Source organism: Nyctereutes procyonoides, unplaced genomic scaffold (assembly GCF_905146905.1).
Source record: "Nyctereutes procyonoides isolate TBG_1078 unplaced genomic scaffold, NYPRO_anot_genome, whole genome shotgun sequence".
Taxonomy (NCBI): Eukaryota; Metazoa; Chordata; class Mammalia; order Carnivora; family Canidae; genus Nyctereutes; species Nyctereutes procyonoides.
In genome coordinates this window covers 64,258,909-64,282,213 of record NW_026575125.1, presented here as the reverse complement: position 1 = coordinate 64,282,213, position 23,305 = coordinate 64,258,909, and the positions used below count along the sequence as shown (strand labels likewise).

The following is a 23,305-nucleotide window of genomic DNA, read 5'->3' as shown; positions in this document are numbered from 1 at the left end:
TCTCTGAGAACCACAGATGCAAAAATCCTCAATAAAATCCTAATCCAACAATACATTAAAATCATTCACCACAATCAAGTGGGATTTATACCTGGGTTGCAAGGGGGGTTTATTTTTCACAAATCAGTCAACAGGTTACATCAGATCAGTCAGAGAAAGGATAAAAAACATGTTTATCTGAACAGATGCAGAAAGAACATTTGACAAAGTACAACATCCATTCATGATGAAAACACTCAACAAAGTAGATTTAGAGGGAACAAGCATCAACAAAATAAAGGCAATATATGAAAACTCACATTAACATGATAATCCATGAGAACTTTCCCCCTAAGAACAGGACCAAGACAAGGATGCCCATTCTCACCACATTGATTCAGCACAGCACCGGAAGTCCTAGCCACAACAATCAGACAATAAAAAGAAATGAAATGCATCCAAACTGGTAAAGAAAGGGAACTTCACTCTTTGCAGCTAACATGATACTATATATAGAAAAACCAAGAGACTCCACCAAAAAACTGCTAGAACTGATAAAAGATTTTAGTAAAGTTAGAGAATACAAAACCAAAGTACAGAAATCTGTTGCAATTTCTGTACATCAATAGTGAATAAACACAAAGTAATTAAGGAATTTATCCCATTTACAAATGCACCAAAAACAATAAGATATCTGGAAATAAGCTTAACCAGAGAGGTGAAAGAAGCGTACTCTGAAAAAAAAAAAAGAAGCGTACTCTGAAAATTATAGAAGACTTAGAAGACTTATGAAAGACATTGAAGATAACACAAAGAAATAGACGTTTCATGCTCATGGATGGAAGTACAGATGTTGTTAAAATGACTACACTACCCAAAGCAATCTACATATTTAATGAAATCTCTATCAAAACACCACCAGCATTTTTCAGAGCTAGAACAAAATATCCTAAAATTTGTATGGAATCACAAAAGATCTTGAATCGCCAAAGCAATCTTAAAAAGTAAAACAAAGTTGGAGGCATTACAATTCTGGATTTCAAATTGTATTACAAAGCTGCAGTATTCAAAACAGTATGGTAATGCCACAAAAATAGACATACACATCAAAGGAATAGAATAGAAAACTCAGAAATGAACCCACAACTATATGGTCAATTAATCTTCAACAAAGCAGGAAGAATAACCAGTGGGAAACAATCTCTTCAACAGATGGTGCTGGGAAAGTAACATGCCAAAAAATGATACTAGGACCCTTTCTTATACCATACACAAAACTAAAGTCAAAATGGATTAAAGACCTAAATGTGAGACTAGACTCCCTAAAAATCCTTGAAAAGAGCACAGGCAATAATGTCTCAGAAACTGACCATAGTAACACTTTTCTAGAATGGTCGTCTGAGGCAAGGGAAATAAAAGCAATAATAAACTACTGGGAGTAAATTAATATGAAAAGCTACTGCACAATGAAGGAAATAATCAACAAAACTAAAAGGCAACCTAGTGAATGGTAGAAGGTATTTGCTAACAACATTTCCGATAAAGGGTTAGTGTCCAAAATATATAAAGAAGTAACCAAAAAAACTTTTGAAAGTAGCCTTTCAAAAACCTGAAAAACAATAAATCTAATTAAAAATGGGTAAAATACATGAACAGATATTTCTCCAAAGTAGACATACTGATAGCCAATAGACACATGAAAAGATGTTCATGATCACTTATCATCAGGGAAATGCAAATCAAAACTACAATGCAATATCAACTTACACCTGTCAGAATGGGTAAAATCAACAGCGCAAAAAACAAAAGGTATTTGCGAGGATGTGGAGAAAAAGTAACCCTACTGCACTATTGGTGGGAATGCAAACTGGTGCAGCCCATCTGGAAAACAGTATGGAGGTTCCTCAAAAAGTTAAAAATAGATTTACCCTATGATTCAACAACTGCACTAATGGGTATTTACCCAAAGAATACAAAAACACTAATTCAAAGAAAGACAGGCACTCCCTATGTTTATAGCAGCATTATTTACAATAGCTAAGATTTGGAAGCAGCACACTTACCTACTGACTGCTGAATGGATAAAGAAGATGTAGCAGAGGAGTTAAGATGGTGGAGGAGTAGGAGAACCCTAAGCTTATCTCATCCCTTGAACACACCTAGATAAATACCAAATCATTCTGAACACCCAAGAAATCTATCTGAGGAGAGAGAGAACAAACTGCATATCTACAGGTAAAAAACAGCCACTTTTGAGAAGATAGTTGCTGTGGAGAATTGAAAAGAACTGTGGGTTTGGCAGAGTAGAGGGAGCCCTAATCATGGAAAGAAAGAAGAGAAGAGAAGAGAAGAGAAGAGAAGAGAAGAGAAGAGAAGAGAAGAGAGGAGAGGAGAGGAGAGGAGAGGAGAGGAGAGGAGAGGAGAGGAGAGGAGAGGAGAGGAGAGGAGAAGAAGAGGAGAGGAGAGGAGAGGGGAGGAGAGGAGAGGAGAGGAGAGGAGAGGAGAGGAGAGGGAGAGGGACAGGGGGAGGGGGAGGGGGAGGGGGAGAGGGAGAGGGAGAGAGGGAGAGAGGGAGAGAGGGAGAGAGGGAGAGAGGGAGAGAGGGAGAACAAGAGCACAAGCAGGGGAATGCACAAGAAAAACCAATGACTGGGAAAACGAGATGGGCTGACAACCCTAAGTTTTTATAAGCAGTGGAGCTCAAAGTCAAGTTTTGGAAGTCTGTGCCATCACTGTGATTGTGCCTGGTGGGTTTAGTGGTGCTCTGGTAGGGAAGGAAGGCAGAGATCCAGGAGTGGGAGCATGGTCTGAGGATCCCCTGGGTCCTCATAGGGAGGATCCACATAGGGAGAAACAGTTCCCATTCCTGCAGTGCATTTGGGAGTGATGTAATGGTATCTCTGAGGGAAAAAGAGCTGATGGCACCAATGTGCTGCCCTGTTCATTAGCATAGGAACAAAGACATCAGCTGCAGGCAACAAACCTTGGCACTGGCTTTTTTGTGTGCTTTACATAAATTCTGAACCACTGCACGGTCATGCTACTGCTTTTCTAGGACAGACCAGCACAGGCCACAGCACAGCTAAACCCTTCCCTACAGAATCAGTGCAGGTCCACTCCATGTAGGTCCTTAAAATTTAGAGTTTTGAAACATAGCTGTAGGCCTGAGATAAAACACGGGGGTACTGTGGCATCTGGCAGGCAGATAGCTCGGACACTTCTAGAGAGGGTGAAGGCAGGGATCTGATGGAATCTGGGGAGACACAAGAGAGGCAATTATTTGCTCTTCTGTGAAGGCTTCCTGAAGAGTGGCGGGCATGAATTCCCTGCTCCAAGGACTAAAGAACAAGGAGATCCCACCCTCTCCCACCCATTAGCACTGACCAATTTCAGTGAGCACAATAGCACTACTCAATGGAAGCCAAAGCTGCTCAACCAAGGCCCACCCTCTTACCCCCTTCAGGTACATCTCTAGTAGAGCAAGTGTGCCTGAGAATCAGTGCAGCAGGGCCCTATCCTAGAAGATAAGCACAAATCCCTTGCACACACCAAGTCTACTGATTCAGAGAGGTGCAAAGCTTCAGTTCTATGGGAAATAGGATCTACCTTCTTTTTTTTTTTTTTACATATAACTTCTCTTAACAAGCAGACCAAAACACACCTATTTAAATAAAGTGTCACACAGTGGACACAGTCCAAACACCCCTAACTGCAGGCAAGGAGAAACTCTGCAGAGGACTGACCTGAGAAAAAGAGCAGCCAAAACACAAGGGCAGAGTGTACTCTCTGAAACACCTCCTGAACCACCAGGTCAGTATAAACCTCTTCTTAAAATGGCCATTACTCTCAGGAGCAGCAATATAAACAGGCTTTCCTAACAATAAGACACACACACACAAAAACCCAGTGACCTAGACAAAATGACAATTTGGAAGAATTCACCCCAAAAGAAAGAACAGGAAGAAATGATGGTCAGGGATTTAATCAATACAGATATAAGTAAGTTGCCTGAACCAAAATTTAAAACAATTATAGGGATCCTAGCTGGGCTTGAGAAAAGCATATAAGACTCCAGAGAATCCCTTACTGCAGAGGTAAAAGAACTAAACATGCAAAAATATAAAATGCTATAACCAAGATGAAAATCTGACTGGATGCAATGCCAACAAGGATGGATGAAGCAGATGAATGAAACAGTAATACAGAAGATGGCGGAAGAGTAGGGTCCCCAAATCACCTGTCCCCAACAAATTACCTAGATAACCTTCAAATCATCCTGAAAATCTACGAATTCGGCCTGAGATTTAAAGAGAGAACAGCTGGAATGCTACAGTGAGAAGAGTTCGCGCTTCTATCAAGGTAGGAAGACGGGGAAAAAGAAATAAAGAAACAAAAGGCCTCCAAGGGGGAGGGGCCCCGCGAGGAGCCAGGCTGAGGCCGGGGCGAGTGTCCCCAGGACAGGAGAGCCCCGTCCCGGAGAAGCAGGAGCTGCACCAACCTTCCCGGGCAGAAAGGGGCTCGCAGGGAGTTGGAACAGGACCCAGGAGGGCGAGGATGCCCTCAGGCTCCCTGGGACGCTAACAGAGACCTGCGCCAACAGGAGAGTGCTCCAAGCTCCTTAAGGGCTACAGCACGCGCGGCAGGACCAGAGCAGCTCAGAGGGACTCGGGAACGGCTCCAGGGAGAGAGCTGCGGGGCGGGAGCGCGAATCCAACAGCGCAGGCCCCGGAGCACAGGGCGCCGGGACACAGCCCAGGATCCGGCCTCTCCCGGGACAGGCAGAGGCCGGGAGGGCCCAGGACAGCAAGGACGCTCCTGCCCCGAGCTAAGCAGATCAGCGGCCCGCCCCGGAGCCTCCAGGCCCTGCAGACTGAGAGCCCCATAGTTCCTGCGGAGGCTGAATCCAGGCTTCCAGAGTTGCCATAGCAACTGGGGCTGTTCCTCCTGGGGCCTCACGGGGTAAAGAACCCCCGCTGAGCCCTGCAGCAGGCAGGGGCAGAGCAGCTCCCCCAAGTGCTAACACCTGAAAATCTGCACAGCAGGCCCCTCCCCCAGAAGACCAGCTGGACGGACCAGTTCCAGGGGAAGTCAAGGGACTTAAAGTCTACAGATTCAGAAGATACTCCCCCGTGTTTTTTTTTTTTTTTCTTTTTTGATTTCTGATTGCTTCCCCCACCCCCCTTTTTTTCACCTTTCTTTCTTTTTCTTTCTCTTTTTCTTCTCTTTTTTTCCTTTTTTTTTTCTTTTTTCTCTTTCTCTTTGCTTTCCTTCTCTCTCTCTCTTTTTCCCAATACAACTTGTTTTTGGCCACTCTGCACTGAGCAAAATGACGAGAAGGAAAACCTCACCTCAAAAGAAAGAATCAGAAACAGCCCTCTCTCCCACAGAGTTACAAAATCTGGATTACAAGTCATTGTCAGAAAGCCAATTCAGAAGCACTATTATACAGCTACTGGTGGCTCTAGAAAAAAGCATTAAGGACTCAGGAGACTTCATGACTGCAGAATTTAGATCCAATCAGGCAGAAATTAAAAATCAATTGAATGAGATGCAATCCAAACTAGAAGTCCTAACGACGAGGGTTAACGAGGTGGAAGAACGAGTGAGTGACATAGAAGACAAGTTAATGGCAAAGAGGGAAACTGAGGAAAAAAGAGACAGACAATTAAAAGACCATGAAGACAGATTAAGGGAAATAATGACAGCCTAAGGAAGAAAAACCTACGTTTAATTGGGGTTCCTGAGGGCGCCGAAAGGGACAGAGGGCCAGAATATGTATTTGAACAAATCCTAGCTGAAAACTTTCCCAATCTGGGAAGGGAAACAGGCATTCAGATCCAGGAAATAGAGAGATCCCCCCCTAAAATCAATAAAAACCGTTCAACACCTCGACATTTAATAGTGAAGCTTGCAAATTCCAAAGATAAAGAGAAGATCCTTAAAGCAGCAAGAGACAAGAAGTCCCTGACTTTCATGGGGAGGAATATTAAGGTAAGAGCAGACCTCTCCACAGAGATGTGGCAGGCCAGAAAGGGCTGGCAGGATATATTCAGGGTCCTAAATGAGAAGAACATGCAACCAAGAATACTTTATCCAGCAAGGCTCTCATTGCAAAAGGAAGGAGAGATAAAGAGCTTCCAAGACAGGCAGGAACTGAAAGAATATGTGACCTCCAAACCAGCTCTGCAAGAAATTTTAAGGGGGACTCTTAAAATTCCCCTTTAAGAAGAAGTTCAGTGGAACAATCCACAAAAACAAGGACTAAATAGATATCATGATGACACTAAACTCATATCTGTCAATAGTAACTCTGAACGTGAATGGGCTTAATGACCCCATCAAAAGGCGCAGGGTTTCAGACTGGATAAAAAAGCAGGACCCATCTATTTGCTGTCTACAAGAGACTCATTTTAGACAGAAGGACACCTACAACCTGAAAATAAAAGGTTGGAGAACCATTTACCATTCAAATGGTTCTCAAAAGAAAGCAGGGGTAGCCATCCTTATATCAGATAAACTAAAATTTACCCCGAAGACAGTAGTGAGAGACGAAGAGGGACACTATATCATACTTAAAGGATCTATCCAGCAAGAGGACTTAACAATCCTCAATATATATGCCCCGAATGTGGGAGCTGCCAAATACTTAAACGAATTATTAACCAAAGTGAAGAAATACTTAGATAATAATACACTTATACTTGGTGACTTCAATCTAGCTCTTTCTATCCTCGATAGGTCTTCTAAACACAACATCTCCAAAGAAACGAGAGCTTTAAATGATACACTGGACCAGATAGATTTCACAGATATCTACAGAACTTTACATCCAAACTCAACTGAATACACATTCTTCTCAAGTGCACATGGAACTTTCTCCAGAATAGACCACATACTGGGTCACAAATCGGGTCTGAACCGATACCAAAATATTGGGATCGTCCCCTGCATATTCTCAGACCATAACGCCTTGAAATTAGAACTCAATCACAAGAAGAAGTTTGGAAGGACCTCAAACACGTGGAGGTTAAGGACCATCCTGCTAAAAGATAAAAGGGTCAACCAGGAAATTAAGGAAGAATTAAAAAGATTCATGGAAACTAATGAGAATGAAGATACAACTGTTCAAAATCTTTGGGATGCAGCAAAAGCAGTCCTGAGGGGGAAATACATCGCAATACAAGCATCCATTCAAAAACTGGAAAGAACTCAAATACAAAAGCTAACCTTACACATAAAGGAGCTAGAGAAGAAGCAGCAAATCGACCCGACGCCCAGCAGAAGAAGAGAGTTAATTAAAATTCGAGCAGAACTCAACGAAATTGAGACCAGAAGAACTGTGGAACAGATCAATAGAAACAGGAGTTGGTTCTTTGAAAGAATTAATAAGATAGATAAACCATTAGCCAGCCTTATTAAAAAGTAGAGAGAGAAGACTCAAATTAATAAAATCATGAATGAGAAAGGAGAGATCACTACCAACACCAAGGAAATACAAACGATTTTAAAAACATATTATGAACAGCTCTACGCCAATAAATTAGGCAATCTAGAAGAAATGGACGCATTCCTGGAAAGCCACAAACTACCAAAACTGGAGCAGGAAGAAATAGAAAACCTGAACAGGCCAATAACCAGGGAGGAAATTGAAGAAGTCATCAAAAACCTCCCAAGACACAAGAGTCCAGGGCCAGATGGCTTCCCAGGGGAATTCTATCAAACGTTTAAAGAAGAAATCATACCTATTCTACTAAAGCTGTTTGGAAAGATAGAAAGAGATGGAGTACTTCCAAATTCATTCTATGAGGCCAGCATCACCTTAATTCCAAAACCAAACAAAGACCCCACCAAATAGGAGAATTACAGGCCAATATCCCTGATGAACATGGATGCAAAAATTCTCAACAAGATACTAGCCAATAGGATCCAACAACACATTAAGAAAATTATTCACCATGAACAAGTAGGATTTATCCCCGGGACACAAGGCTGGTTCAACACTCGTAAAACAATCAATGTGATTCATCATATCAGCAAGAGAAAAACCAAGAACCATATGATCCTCTCATTAGATGCAGAGAAAGCATTTGACAAAATACAGCATCCATTCCTAATCAAAACTCTTCAGAGTGTAGGGATAGAGGGAACATTCCTCGACATCTTAAAAGCCATCTACGAAAAGCCCACAGCAAATATCATTCTCAATGGGGAAGCACTGGGAGCCTTTCCCCTAAGATCAGGAACAAGACAGGGATGTCCACTCTCACCACTGCTATTCAACATAGTATTGGAAATCCTAGCCTCAGCAATCAGACAACAAAAAGACATTAAAGGCATTCAAAATGGCAAAGAAGAAGTCAAACTCTCCCTCTTCGCCGATGACATGATACTCTACATAGAAAACCCAAAAGCCTCCACCCCAAGATTGCTAGAACTCATACAGCAATTTGGTAGCCTGGCAGGATACAAAATCAATGCCCAGAAATCAATGGCATTCCTATACACTAACAATGAGACTGAAGAAAGAGAAATTAAGGAGTCAATCCCATTTACAATTGCACCCAAAAGCGTAAGATCCCTAGGAATAAACCTAACCAAAGAGGTAAAGGATCTATACCCTAAAAACTATAGAACACTTCTGAAAGAAATTGAGGAAGACACAAAGAGATGGAAAAATATTCCATGCTCATGGATTGGCAGAATTAATATTGTGAAAATGTCAATGTTACCCAGGGCAATTTACACGTTCAATGCAATCCCTATCAAAATACCATGGACTTTCTTCAGAGACTTAGAACAAATTATTTTAAGATTTGTGTGGAATCAGAAAAGACCCCGAATAGCCAGGGGAATTTTAAAAAAGAAAACCATCTCTGGGGGCATCACAATGCCAGATTTCAGGTTGTACTACAAAGCTGTGGTCATCAAGACAGTGTGGTACTGGCACAAAAACAGACACATAGATCAATGGAACAGAATAGAGAACCCAGAAGTGGACCCTGAACTTTATGGTCAACTAATATTCGATAAAGGAGGAAAGACTATCCACTGGAAGAAAGACAGTCTCTTCAATAAATGGTGCTGGGAAAATTGGACATCCACATGCAGAAGAATGAAACTAGACCACTCTCTTGAACCATACACAAAACTCAAAATGGATGAAAGATCTAAATGTGAGACAAGATTCCATCAAAATCCTAGAGGAGAACACAGGCAACACCCGTTTTGAACTTGGCCACAGTAACTTCTTGCAAGATACATCCACGAAAGCAAAAGAAACAAAAGCAAAAATGAACTATTGGGACTTCATCAAGATAAGAAGCTTTTGCACAGCAAAGGATACAGTCAACAGAACTCAAAGACAACCTACAGAATGGGAGAAGATATTTGCAAATAACATATCAGATAAAGGGCTAGTTTCCAAAATATATAAAGAACTTATTAAACTCAACACCAAAGAAACAAACAATCCAATCATGAAATGGGCAAAAGACATGAAGAGAAATCTCACAGAGGAAGACATAGACATGGCCAACATGCACATGAGAAAATGCTCTGCATCACTTGCCATCAGGGAAATACAAATCAAAACCACAATGAGATACCACCTCACACCAGTGAGAATGGGGAACATTAACAAGGCAGGAAACAACAAATGTTGGAGAGGATTTGGAGAAAAGGGCACCCTCTTACACTGTTGGTGGGAATGTGAACTGATGCAGCCACTCTGGAAAACTGTATGGAGGTTCCTCAAAGAATTAAAAATAGACCTGCCCTATGACCCAGCAATTGCACTGTTAGGGATTTACCCCAAAGATTCAGATGCAATGAAACGCCGGGACACCTGCACCCCGATGTTTCTAGCAGCCATGTCCACAATAGCCAAACTGTGGAAGGAGCCTCGGTGCCCATCGAAAGATGAATGGATAAAGAAGATGTGGTTTATGTATACAATGGAATATTACTCAGCCATTAGAAACGACAAATACCCACCATTTGCTTCAACGTTGATGGAACTGGAGGGTATTATGCTGAGTGAATTAAGTGAATCGGAGAAGGACAAACAGTGTATGTTCTCATTCATTTGGGGAATATGAATAATAGTGAAAGGGAATATAAGGGAAGGGAGAAGAAATGTGTGGGAAATATCAGAAAGGGAGACAGAACATAAAGACTTCTAACTCTGGGAAATGAACTAGGGGTGGTGGAGGGGGAGGAGGGCGGGGGGTGGGGGTGAATGGGTGACAGGCATTGAGGGGAGCACTTGATGGGATGAGCACTGGGTGTTATTCTGTATGTTGGTAAATTGAACACCAATGAAAATTAATTTATTAAAAAAAAGAATCAGTAATACAGATGATAAAATTATGGAAAATAATGAAACTGAAAAGAAGAGGTAAAAAAGGTATTAGATCACAAATGTAGATGTAGGGATTTCAGTGACTCCTTAAAGTGTAATATCTTTTGTATCACAGGATTTCAAGAAGAAGTCGAGAGACAAGAAGAGGCAGAAGGTTTATTTTTACATAATATAACTGAAAACATCCCTAATCTGGGACAGGAATCAGACATTGAAATCCAAGAAACACAAAGAACTTCCATTAAATTGAACAAAAGCTGGCTATCACCAAGACATATTATAGTCAAATTCACAATATACATAGATAAGGAAAGAATCCTGAAAGCAGCAAGGGAAAAAAAAAGTCCTTTACCAACAAAAGAATGCAGATCAGGTTTGCAGCAGATCTGGCCACAGAAAGTTGGCAGGGCAGAGACACATGATATATTCAATGTGCTGAAGGGGAAAAATAAGCAGCCAAAAATACTTTATCCAGCAAGGTTTCCACAATAGAAGGAGACATAAAGAGTTTCCCAGACAAACAAAAAATAAAGGAGTTTGTGACCGCTAAACCAGCCCTGGAAGAAAAATTAAAGGGGACTGAGTAGGAAAAAAGAAGACAAAAAGCAACAAAGACTAGAAAGGAACAGAAAACATTACCAGAAACACCAATTTACAGATAACACAATGGCAATAAATCAAAAATCTATCAAAAATCACTATGAATGTAAATGGTCTAAATGTTTCAATCAAAAGACATAAAGTATCAGAATGGATAAAAAAACAAAACCCATCTATATGCTGCCTTCAGGAAACTCATTTTATACCTAAAGACACCTGGAGATTGAAAGTGAGGGGATGGAGAAACATCTATTATGCTAGTGGACGTCAAAAGAAATATAGAATAGCTGTAGATTTATCAGACAAACTAGATTTTATAACAAATACTATAACAAGAGATGAAGGACATTGTATCATAACAAAGAAGTCTATCCATCAAGAAGATCTAATAATTGTAAATACTTATGACCCCAAGTAAAGAGCATCCAAATGTATAAGCCAATTAATAATACACAGAAACTCATTGATAATACAATAATATTAGGGAATTTTAACACCCCACTAAGAGCAATGGACAGATGAATTAAGCAGAAAATTCAAAAAGGAAAAAATGGCTTTTAATGACACTGGTCCATATGGACTGATATATCTGATATCATATAGATATATTCAAAACATTTCATCCTAAGTCAGCAGAATACACACATTCTTTACGAGTGTACATAGAACATTCTCCCGAAGAGATCACATATTCTATCAAAAACAGGCTCAGCGAGTAGAAAAAGATTGAGATCATACCAATGCATAATTTCAGAGCACAATGCAATAAAACTTGAAGTGAATCACAAGAAAAAATTTGCAAAGACAACAAATACATGGCAGATAAAAAACATCCTATTAAAGAATGAATGGGTGAACCAGGAAATTAAAGAAGAAATAAAAAAAAACACATGGAAACAAATGAAATGAAAACACGACAGACAGTCCAAAACATATCAGATGCAGTAAAGGTGGTTCTAAGAGGGAAGTATATAGCAATGCAGGCCTACCTCAAGAAGGAATAAAAGTCTCAAATATACAACCTAATCTTACATCTAAAGGTACTAGGAAAGGAACAGCAAATAAATCATAAAGCTAGTAGAAGAAGGGAAATAATAAAGACTAGAGCAGATATAAATGATATATAAACAAAAATCCAGTAGAACAGGTCACTGAAACTAAGAACTGGTTCTTTGAAGGAAGTAATAAAATTAATAACCCTTAGCCAGACTTATCAAAAAGGAAGGACCCAAATAAATAAAATCGCGAATGAGGGAGGAGAGATCACAACCAACACACAGAAATACCAAAAATTATAAGACAGCATTATGAAAAATCATATTCCAACAAACTGGGCAATCTGGAAGAAATGAACAAATTCCTAGAAACATACAAAATACCAAAACTGAAAAGAACAATTAGAAAATTTGAACAGACCCATAACCAGCAAACAAATTGAATTGGTAATCAAAAATTTCCCAGCAAACAGTGCAGGGCCAGACGGATTCCCAGCTGATTTATTATCAGACATTTAAAGTAGAGTTAATACCGATTCCTCTCAAACTGTTCCAAAAAGTAGAAATGGAGGAAAAACCAAACTCATTCTACAAGGCCAGCATTACCTTGATTCCAAAAACAAAGACCCTACCAAAAAGGAGAATTACAAGCCAATATCCCTGATGAATAAGGATACAGAAATTCTCAACAAGATACTAGCAAATCACATTCAACAGTATATTAAAAGAATTATTCATAACTATCAACTGGGATTTATTACTGGGCTGCAGGGGTGGTTTAATATTAGCAATCAACACGATATACCACCTTAATAAAAAAAAGATAACCATATGATTCTCTCAATAGATTCAGAAAAAGCATCTGACAAAGTACAGGATCCATTCTTAATAAAAACCCTCAACATAATAGGGATAGAGGGAACAAACCTGAACATCACAAAGGCCATATACAAAAAATTCACAGTTAATACAGTCCTCAATGTGGAAATACTGAGAGCTTCTCTTATTCAGTCAAGAACAAGACAGGGATGTCCAGTCTCACCACTGCTCTTTAACATAGCGCTGGAAGTCTTAGCCTCAGCAATCACACAACAAAAGGAAATAAAATGCGTCCAAATCAGCAATGAAGTCAAACTTCCACTATTTGCAGATGTAGAAAACACAAAAGACACCATCAAAAAATTGCAAGAACTCATACATCAATTCAGCAAAGCCACAGGTTATAAAATCAATGTACAAAAATCTGTTTCATTTCTATACTCTAATTATGAAGCATGAGAAAGAGAAATCAAGGAATTGATCCCATTTTCAATTGCATCGAAAACCGTAAGATCATTAGGAATAAACCTAACCAAAGAGGAAAAAAAATCTGTATTCTGAAAACTAAAGAATGCTTATGAAAAAAAAATTTAAGAGGACACAAAGAAGTGGAAAAACATTCCATACTCATGGATTGGAAGAAAGAACATTTTTCTAAAATATCTATACTACCAAAAGCAATTTACATATTTAAGGCATTCCCTATTGAAATAGCATTTTTTCACATAGCTAGAACAAATAATCCTAAAATTTGCATGGAAACACAAAATACCCTGAATAGCCAAAGCAATCCAAAAAAGAACAGCAAAGCTGGAAGCCTCATGATTCCAGACTTCAAACTACATTACAAGGATGTAGTCATCAAGACAGTATGGTACTGACAAAAAGACAGACAGATCAATGGAACCAAACAGAAAACCGAGAAATGAACCCACAACTATATGGTCAATTAATCTTGACATAGAGGGAAGAATATCCAATGGAAAAGACAGTCTTGGGGTGCCTGAGTGGCTCAGTCAGTTGGGTGTCCAACTCTTGATTTTGGCTCAGGTCATGATTTCAGGGTCATGATATTGAGCCACATGTCAGGCTCCAGGTATGGAGCCTGCTTAAGATTCTCTCTCTCCCTCTGCCCCTCCCACCCTCCCTGCTAGCACTCCCACTCCAAAAAAAAAAAAAAGACAGTCTCTAACAAATGATATTGGAAAACATGAATACCCACATGCAGAAGAATGAAACTGGAGCAGTTTCTTACACCATATACAAAAGTAAACTCAAAATGGATAAACAACATAAATGTGAGACAGGAAACCATCAAAAATCTAGAGGAGAACACAGGCAAAAAATTCCCTGACCTGGCTGTAGCAACTTCTTACTAAACATCTCCAGAGGCAGGGGAAACAAAATCAAAAATGAACTACTGGGGGCAGCCCGGGTGGATCAGCGGTTTAGCGCCACCTTCAGCCCAGGGTGTGATCCTGGAGACCTGGGATCCAGTGCCGCGTTCGGCTCCCTGCATGGAGCCTGCTTCTCCCTTTGCCTGTGTCTCTGCCCGCCCCCCCCCCCGTGTGTGTCTCATGAATAGATAGATAAAATCTTTCTTAAAAAATGAACTACTGGGACTTCTTCAAAGTAAAAAGGTTCTTCCCAGCAAAGGAAACAATCAACAAAACTAAAAGGTAACCTCTGGAATCAGAGAAGATATCTGCAAATGACATATCTGATAAAAGGTTAGTATCCAAAATCCATAAAGAACTTATCAAACTCAACACCCAAAAACCAAATAATCCAGTTAAGAAATGGGCAGAAGACATGAATAGACATGTTTCCATAGAAGACGTACAGATGGCTATCAGGCGCATGAAAAGATAGTCAACATCACTCATCATCAGGGAAATAGAAATCAAAACGACGATGAGATATCACCTTACACCTTCAGAATGGCTAAAATTAACAACACAAGAAACAACAGGTGCTGGTGAGGATGCAGATTAAGGGGAACCATATTACACTGTTGATGGGAATGCAAACTGGTGCAGCCACTCTGGAAAACATAAGTATGGAGGCTCCTCAGCAAATTAAAAATAAAACTACCCCACAATCCAGCAATTGCACTATTAAGTATTTACTCAAAGGATACAAAAAACAGATTTGAAGGGGTACATGTACCCCAACGTTTACAGCAGCATTATCAACAGCAATCAAAACATGGAAAAAGCCCAAATGTCCATTGACTGAATGTATAAAGCAGGGGTGTGTGTGGTGTGTGTGTGTGTGTGTGTGTATCTGTGTATGTGTGTATGCATACATGCAAGAGAAAAAAGAAAAAAGAAGATAGAGAAAGAGGGACAAGCCAGAAAAGAGACTCTTAACTACTGAGAACAAACTGATGGCTACCAGATGGGAGGTTGGTGGGGGATGGGTGAAATAGGTGATGGGGATTAAGGAGTACACTTGTGATGAGCACAGGGTGTTGTATGAACTGTTCAATCACTGTGTTGTACACCTGCAACTAATATAACACTGTATGCTAACTATTCCAGAATTGAAATTAAATAATACAAAAATAAATACTGTAAACCATCAGATTAGAAATGAGTAGTGACAGAACATTTTAAAACTCCTATCAGGTTAACTTGGTGACAGGTTTTATAAAAATTAAGACAGAGGAGATAGCTGAAATTAGAGACTAAACTCTGGTTTTAAAATAGATAATCTATATACAATAGATTGGACTTTGTTATTAGGAAAATCTAGGTTATGCATACATCTCTACTACTCATAAGTGATAATGATTTTGGGCAAGTTACTTAAGCTTCCTGAGTCTTAGTCTGTTCATCATGCAATGATTATAATTACATAGGCACAAGAGTTTTGTGTTTCGTTATGCTTTTTAGATGAGAATTGAATAACATGATATTTATAGCTCTTTATATCACAGTATGTGCTCTGTGAAGGGCAGATATCATTATTTCCTACTCCCTTATCTCTGAGTTGGTCTTATTTCCTTTTCAATAAAACAATAGGTAGTACCATTCACATTGTACAGATAGATAATCCTATGTAACCAACCCTGTGACTAGTGAGTTTATGTGAATACACTCCTAAAAGGATATTAAACACTGTTACCTTCTTAATGATTATAGTAAAACCATGGTAGAATTTATCTAGAAAGTGTAATTGTCACTATTTGGTCTCACAAAGTATCAATTGCCAGTATCTAATATTAAAAAGGTTATTAGTAGGGGATCCCTGGGTGGCGCAGCGGTTTGGCGCCTGCCTTTGGCTCAGGGCGTGATCCTGGAGACCCGGGATCGAATCCCATATCGGGCTCCCGGTGCATGGAGCCTGCTTCTCCCTCTGCCTGTGTCTCTGCCTCTCTCTCTCTCTCTGTGACTATCATAAATAAATAAATTTAAAAAAAATTAATTAAAAAAAAGGTTATTAGTATTATAATTGGTGTTATTTTACTATTTCATGCTAAAATGTTCTCCCAGTGTCTAAATAAAACTAAATAAAAAGTGATGGTGGAAACTAAGACTGATAGGGGTAAATAGCACAGGAAATGGAAACCTAATATTTCTTCTATGTAGATATGACTCATTCTTATAGCCTGTAAATTAACAGAACCTAAAAGGCACGATCTCTTCCACCTAATTACAAAGCTCACATTTATGAAGTAATATTAAATGCTTCACTTACCCAACTTACCAGTGCTACTCCACACCCCCACATGCAAAGATTGGTATTATGAACAATGTGGCAAATAGAAAAAGTTCCAAGTACTTAAATATCTCATAATCTAAAAAGATCATATATAGACTACAGATATGAGAAAGAAAAAACATTTATGAAGAAAGCACATAAGTTCAAATTACTCCTAGTAATACTATAAAATTATTTAAGAAAAGAATGAAAACAAAATTGAATTATTTCAAACAAACCTGAGGTGGATTCTGATTTTCTCTTTGTTTCAGAGATGAGTTCAGTTGGCAAAGGCACTGAGTATTTCAGGCTGTCAGCTGTTTTTGCAGGTATTTCTATTTCAGCAGAATTTCCCAGCTGTTTACCAAAAAGATTTTTCCTTCATAAGTAAATCATTTTGCTAAAACACTAAAACATCCTAAAGACGTATACTATGCAAAAATATTATGTTCCTTCATCTCCTTTCATTCTATCCTTGACCTCTTCTATCCTTGTCCAGTATTCCCATTATAAGCCAATCCCCCACCTCAACCAACAAAACTCAATGTCTATCTTTTCTGGCCCATTTAAACTCTACCTTAGGTTTTTCTTTAGGTTTAGGAAAGGATTCTTTTTTGTTGATTTTTGTCCACAATGATTTAACTGCTTCATAAATTTGTTCACTTGTAGTGTATGCCTTTTTCCCAGTTACCTAATTAAAAGAAGAAATAAGTCAAATAAGATATATTTTAAGTCAAAATAACAAATATTAAAAAGAATTATTTCAGATACTTTATGTGAACACTCAGATCAGAATCGATAGTAAAGATATAAAGCTCTAATCATTTAACACAAAACCCCATTTTCTAAATCTTATATGAAAAATTATTTGCCTCATGTAAAAGGCTAAAAAATGTATATATAGTTAGTACAACACCAAGAGTAAATCCTAATGTAAACTGTGGACTTTGGGTGATAACATATCAATGTACACTAATCAATTGCAACAAATATGCCATTCTAGTGGGGGATGTTGAAAAGCGATGTTGATAATGAAGGATGCTAAGCATGTGCTGGAACATGGGGTGTATGGGCAATCTCTGTACCTTCCCCTTAATTTTGTTGTGAATCTAAAACTGCCCTTAGAAAAATAAAATCTTAAAAACATATAGTTTGCATTCACACTGTAAAATGTGAATTTTAAACTATGTAATATGTGAATTTAAAACTACCCAACAGATGTTTGGTAAAGAGAGTTTGAGATAATAAATGGAAAATAAGATTTTAAGATGCTATGAAGTTAATATTCTTGTTCAAATTTTTATGGTGCTTTCTCCTGTCATGAAGTATTAATGTATTTCTCCAGAGAATAATACTCATTTGGTAGAAACATACAATAAAAAATGAACTATGAACACACAAAGTAGAGGCAAGGATGGTGAGTGAATTCCTGAAGTTGCTATTACTTTCATTCATATCTCTTTCCCTTTAAAAATCTCCTTCTGATTCTTTTTTTCTATTCTTTTATCATCCTTTTATTCCTTATGGCTAAAGTAATATAAATAGCTATTGATTTTTCAAGTTTTAAATAGGTTTTGGAAGCTTTCCAGGATTATGCTTTTTATAAACATAAACTTTTATAAGTTTATAAGTTTATCACAACTAAAAGGCATGCAGCCTGTTTCATACATGCTTGACTAAATATTGGGACCTCTTTGGGTATTTTGAGGCATTTAACTGTTTCTTGGCTACTTGGAAGAAGGTTCATGGGCCTTTAAGCATCTTCTAGACAGGGAAGCTACTTTCAGAGAGAAAAACCTTTCTAAGAGAGCTTTGATAGTTTCACACTGAAGCATGAAGTTGCTATGACTTAGGTTGTTTCCTCCATCTGGTTTTAAGTAAATGAAACTACCAGAAGCTTTTGACACGAGATATTTTACCACGAAGAACACAGTGATAATGGAAGTAGCAGAAAAGTTTGCCCTTGTAAATGTGTAAAGTTCTCCTATGGATTTTGGTGAGTGATCATTAAACTGTTTTCCAACTTGCAAAAAAAAAAAAAAGCTTTATAGCTTTCTAAAACTTTCTTGCTTAAAATATAATTTTTTGCTAAGTATATACCTACACTTAAAAAAAATCAATTCACTAATAAGAAGGTCCTCTTCCTTCCCACAGTGTAACTTTGGTCACAGTTGTGTGGTTATTCTTCCTGAGATTTTCTTCTTATATGTGCATTAGATACATACACACAACACTTTAAAACAAATGGAATGTTGATATGTTAGTACGATCTATCAAAAGGATGAGGTACATTTTAGACTTATATGCACTGAGACGGATTTCCATGATGAACCACTGAATTAAAAAGAATAAAGAGCAGATTATACACTACAATTCAATTATGTTTTAAATTGAATTTTAAAATAAACCACACACAAATACACTTAGGTTTTTCCTTTTTATTTTTTTATTTTTATTTTTTTTTATATAAATTAATTTTTATTGGTGTTCAATTTACCAACATACAGAACACCCAGTGCTCATCCCGTCAAGTGTCCCCCTCAGTGCCCGTCACCCATTCACCCCCACCCTCCGCCCTCCTCCCCCTCCACCACCCCTAGTTCATTTCCCAGAGTTAGAAGTCTTTATGTTTTGTCTCCCTTTCTGATATTTCTCACACATTTCTTCTCCCTTCCCTTATATTCCCTTTCACTATTATTCATATTCCCCAAATGAATGAGAACATACACTGTTTGTCCTTCTCCGGTTACTGTGGCCAAGTTCAAAAAGGGTGTTGCCTGAGTTCTCCTCTGGGATTTTGATGGAATCTTGTCTCACATTTAGATCTTTCATCTATTTTGAGTTTATCTTTGTGTATGGTGCAAGAGAGTGGTCTAGTTTCATTCTTCTGCATGTGGATGTCCAATTTTCCCAGCACCATTTATTGAAGAGACTGTCTTTCTTCCAGTGGATCGTCTTTCCTCCTTTATCGTATATTAGTTGACCATAAAGTTCAGGGTCCACTTCTGGGTTCCCTATTCTGTTCCATTGATCTATATGTCTGTTTTTGTGCCAGTACCACACTGTCTTGATGAACACAGCTTTGTAGTACAACCTGAAATCTGGCATTGTGATGCCCCCAGATATGGTTTTCTTTTTTAAAATTCCCCTGGCTGTTCGGGGTCTTTTCTGATTCCACACAAATCTTAAAATAACTTGTTCTAAGTCTCTGAAGAAAGTCCATGGTATTTTGATAGGGATTGCATTATACGTGTAAATTGCCCTGGGTAACATTGACATTTTCACAATATTAATTCTGCCAATCCATGAGCGTGGACTATTTTTCCATCTCTTTGTGTCTTCCTCAATTTCTTTCAGAAGTGTTCTATAGTTTTTAGGATATATTTTGAGAACCATTTGAATGGTAAATGGTTCTCCAACCTTTTATTTTCAGGTTGTAGGTGTCTTTCTGTCTAAAATGAGTCTCTTGTAGACAGCAAATAGATGGGTCCTGTTTTTTTATCCAGTCTGAAACCCTGCGCCTTTTGATGGGGTCATTAAGCCCATTCACGTTCAGAGTTACTATTGACAGATATGAGTTTAGTGTCATCATGATATCTATTTAGTCCTTGTTTGTGTGGATTATTCCACTGAACTTCTTCTTAAAGGGGAATTTTAAGAGTCCCCCTTAAAATTTCTTGCAGAGCTGGTTTGGAGGTCACATATTCTTTCAGTTCCTGCCTGTCTTGGAAGCTCTTTATCTCTCCTTCCATTTTGAATGAGAGCCTTGCTGGATAAAGTATTCTTGGTTGCATGTTCTTCTCATTTAGGACCCTGAATATATCCTGCCAGCCCTTTCTGGCCTGCTACGTCTCTGTGGAGAGGTCTGCTGTTACCCTAATATTCCTCCCCATGAAAGTCAGGGACTTCTTGTCTCTTGCTGCTTTAAGGATCTTCTCTTTATCTTTGGAATTTGCAAGCTTCACTATTAGATGTCGAGGTGTTGAACGGTTTTTATTGATTTTAGGGGGGATCTCTCTATTTCCCGGATCTGAATGCCTGTTTCCCTTCCCAGATTGGGAAAGTTTTCAGCTAGGATTTGTTCAAATACATATTCTGGCCCTCTGTCCCTTTCGGCGCCCTCGGGAACCCCAATTAAACGTAGGTTTTTCTTCCTTAGAGTGTCATTTATTTCCCTTAATCTGTCTTCATGGTTCTTTAATTGTTTATCTCTTTTTTCCTCAGTTTCCCTCTTTAACTTGTCTTCTATGTCACTCACTCGTTCTTCCACCTCGTTAACCCTCGTCGTTAGGACTTCTAGTTTGGATTGCATCTCATTCAATTGATTTTTAATTTCTGCCTGATTGGATCTAAATTCTGCAGTCATGAAGTCTCGTGAGGCCTTAATGCTTTTTTCTAGAGCCACCAGTAGCTGTATAATGGTGCTTCTGAATTGGCTTTCTGACATTGAAGTGTAATCCAGATTTTGTAACTCTGTGGGAAAGAGGGCTGTTTCTGATTCTTTCTTTTGAAGTGAGGTTTTCCTTCTAGTCATTTTGCTCAGTGCAGAGTGGCCAAAAACAAGTTGTATTGGAACACGGGGGAGTATCACTGGTCCGTCTAGCTGGTCTTCTGGGGGAGGGGCCTGTTGCCTTGATTTTCAGGTGTTAGCACTTGGGGGAGCTGCTCTGCCCCTGCCTGCTGCCGGGCTCAGCGGGGGTTGTTTACCCCGTGGGGCCCCAGGAGGAACAGTCGCAGTTGCTATGGCAACTCTGGAAGCCTGGATTCAGCCTCCGCAGGAACTACGGGGCTCGGGGCTCTCGGCTCTCCGTCTGCAGGGCCTGGAGGCTCCGAGGCGGGGCCGCTGATCTGCTCAGCTCGGGGCAGGAGCGTCCTTGCTGTCCTGGGCCCTCCCGGCCTCTGCCTGTCCCGGGGGAGGCCGGATCCTGGGCTGTGTCCCGGCGCCCTGTGCTCCGGGGCCTGCGCTGTTGGATTCGCGCTCCCGCCCTGCAGCTCCCTCCAAGGAGCCGCCGCCCGAGCCCCTCCGAGCTGCTCCGGCCCCGCCGTGCGCGCTGCAGCCCTTAGGGAGCTCGGCGCACTCTCCCGGGGCGCAGGTGTCTGTTAGTGTCCCTGGGAGCCCGAGGGCATCCCCGCCCTCCTGGGTCCTGCTCCAACTCCCTGCGAGCCCCTTTCCGCCCGCCCGGGAAGGTTGGTGCAGCTCCTGCTTCTCCCGGACGGGGCTCTCCTGTCCTGGGGACACTCGCCCCGGCCTCAGCCCGGCTCCTCGCGGGGCCCCTCCCCCTCGGAGGCCTTTTGTTTCTTTATTTCTTTTTCCCCGTCTTCCTACCTTGATGGAAGCGCGAACTCTGCTCACTGTAGCGTTCCAGCTGGTCTCTCTTTACATCTCAGGCCGAATTTGTAGATTTTCAGGATGGTTTGAAGGTTATCTAGGTAATTTGGTGGGGACAGGTGACTCGGGGACCCTGCTCTTCCGCCATCTTGCCCCTCCTCCCAGGTTTTTCCTTTTTAAAAACACAAATGGGATCACACTATACATATTGAGATTTGATATTTTTAAAGCTTAAATATTTGTTAGAGATGTTTCCATATCAGTTTATATACCTGTTAATCTCCTTCTTTTATGATAGCTGCATAGTTAGTATTTTACAATGGGTATGCCACAGTTGGTTTAATAAATCCCCTATTTTGGGAAATATGGGATGTTTCCCTTTTTTGGGCAATTATAAGCATGCTGTGATTAGCCTTCTTACATATACAACTGGGGCCATACATCTCTGTGATGTTTCTTTGGTACAAATTCCTGGATGTGAAATATCTGGATTAAAGATTATATACATTTTGATTTTTGATAATATTGCCACATTGCCTCCATAAAGTCAGTGATTCACTATAGTAATCTATACTCCCACCAAAAATGTTTTCCTACCCCATTTATCAGAAGCAGTATTATTATGAGTCTTTTAAGTTTTTATCAAATTGAAAGGCTAAAAGCCAATATCTAAATGATCTTTTAAATTTGCATTTATTTGATTGATGATAAACATCTTTCACATATTAGGCCATTTATGTTTCTTACTTTGTGGGCTTATTTGTTTACTTTCTACATTTTCTTGGAGGGTATTTATCTTTTTCCTATCAATTTATAGCAGCTCATAATATATGTAGGCCATTATTTAGTCCCTTGTTATAAAGGTTGCAAATAGTTTTCTCAGTTTTTTATTTATCCATTAACATTGTATATGTTATATTGTGATCAGAAGAAATGTATTTATTTTGATGTAGGAAAATACATGATTATTTTCATTGATGGCTTCTGGATTGTGTTTTACTTCAGAAGGCTTTTCCTATATCAACATTATGGAAATACTTCTCTTCTAATATTTTCATAGCATTATATTTTATGATTAGATCTTTAGTCCATCTGGAATTTAATTTGCATGATATTTGGTAAAGGTCTAAGATTTTTTTTTCCAAAAAACCAATTATTGCAACATGTATCTGGAATAACTAATCCATCCTTTTTTTACACGCTGATCTGATATGCCATCTTTACCATAACTTCTTCCTACCCCACAATGTATATAAAGACATACTCACTATATTTGTTTTTGGACATTCTCTGGTTTCTTTTTTTTTTTTTTTTTTGGTCTATTTTATTGTCTACGCTACAATAGTTACCAATACATGGTAGATGGATATCCTGAAAGGTGTGGACCCTTTCCATTAGAAAAATACTCATATAGAAGAGGTCTCATCTGATAGCCTTTTAAGAGATTAGTCTGATTAGCTAAAGAGGTCTTAAAAATGTATAATAAATGATGTTCACAGAATGTTGAATATTAATCAA

General features: G+C 39.3%; 1 protein-coding gene across 3 annotated transcripts in view; it reads right to left on the bottom strand.

The window, feature by feature from the left end:
• Positions 1-23,305, bottom strand: part of APOOL (apolipoprotein O like) — a 133,589-nt gene that overhangs the window by 10,640 nt on the left and 99,644 nt on the right. For all 3 annotated transcript variants that reach the window (XM_055337927.1, XM_055337929.1, XM_055337928.1), the window contains 2 exons: positions 17,036-17,149; positions 16,698-16,815 (listed from right to left, as the gene is read on the bottom strand). In XM_055337927.1, the coding sequence (XP_055193902.1) occupies positions 16,698-16,815; positions 17,036-17,149 (232 nt within the window). The remainder of the gene's footprint in view (positions 1-16,697; positions 16,816-17,035; positions 17,150-23,305) is intronic.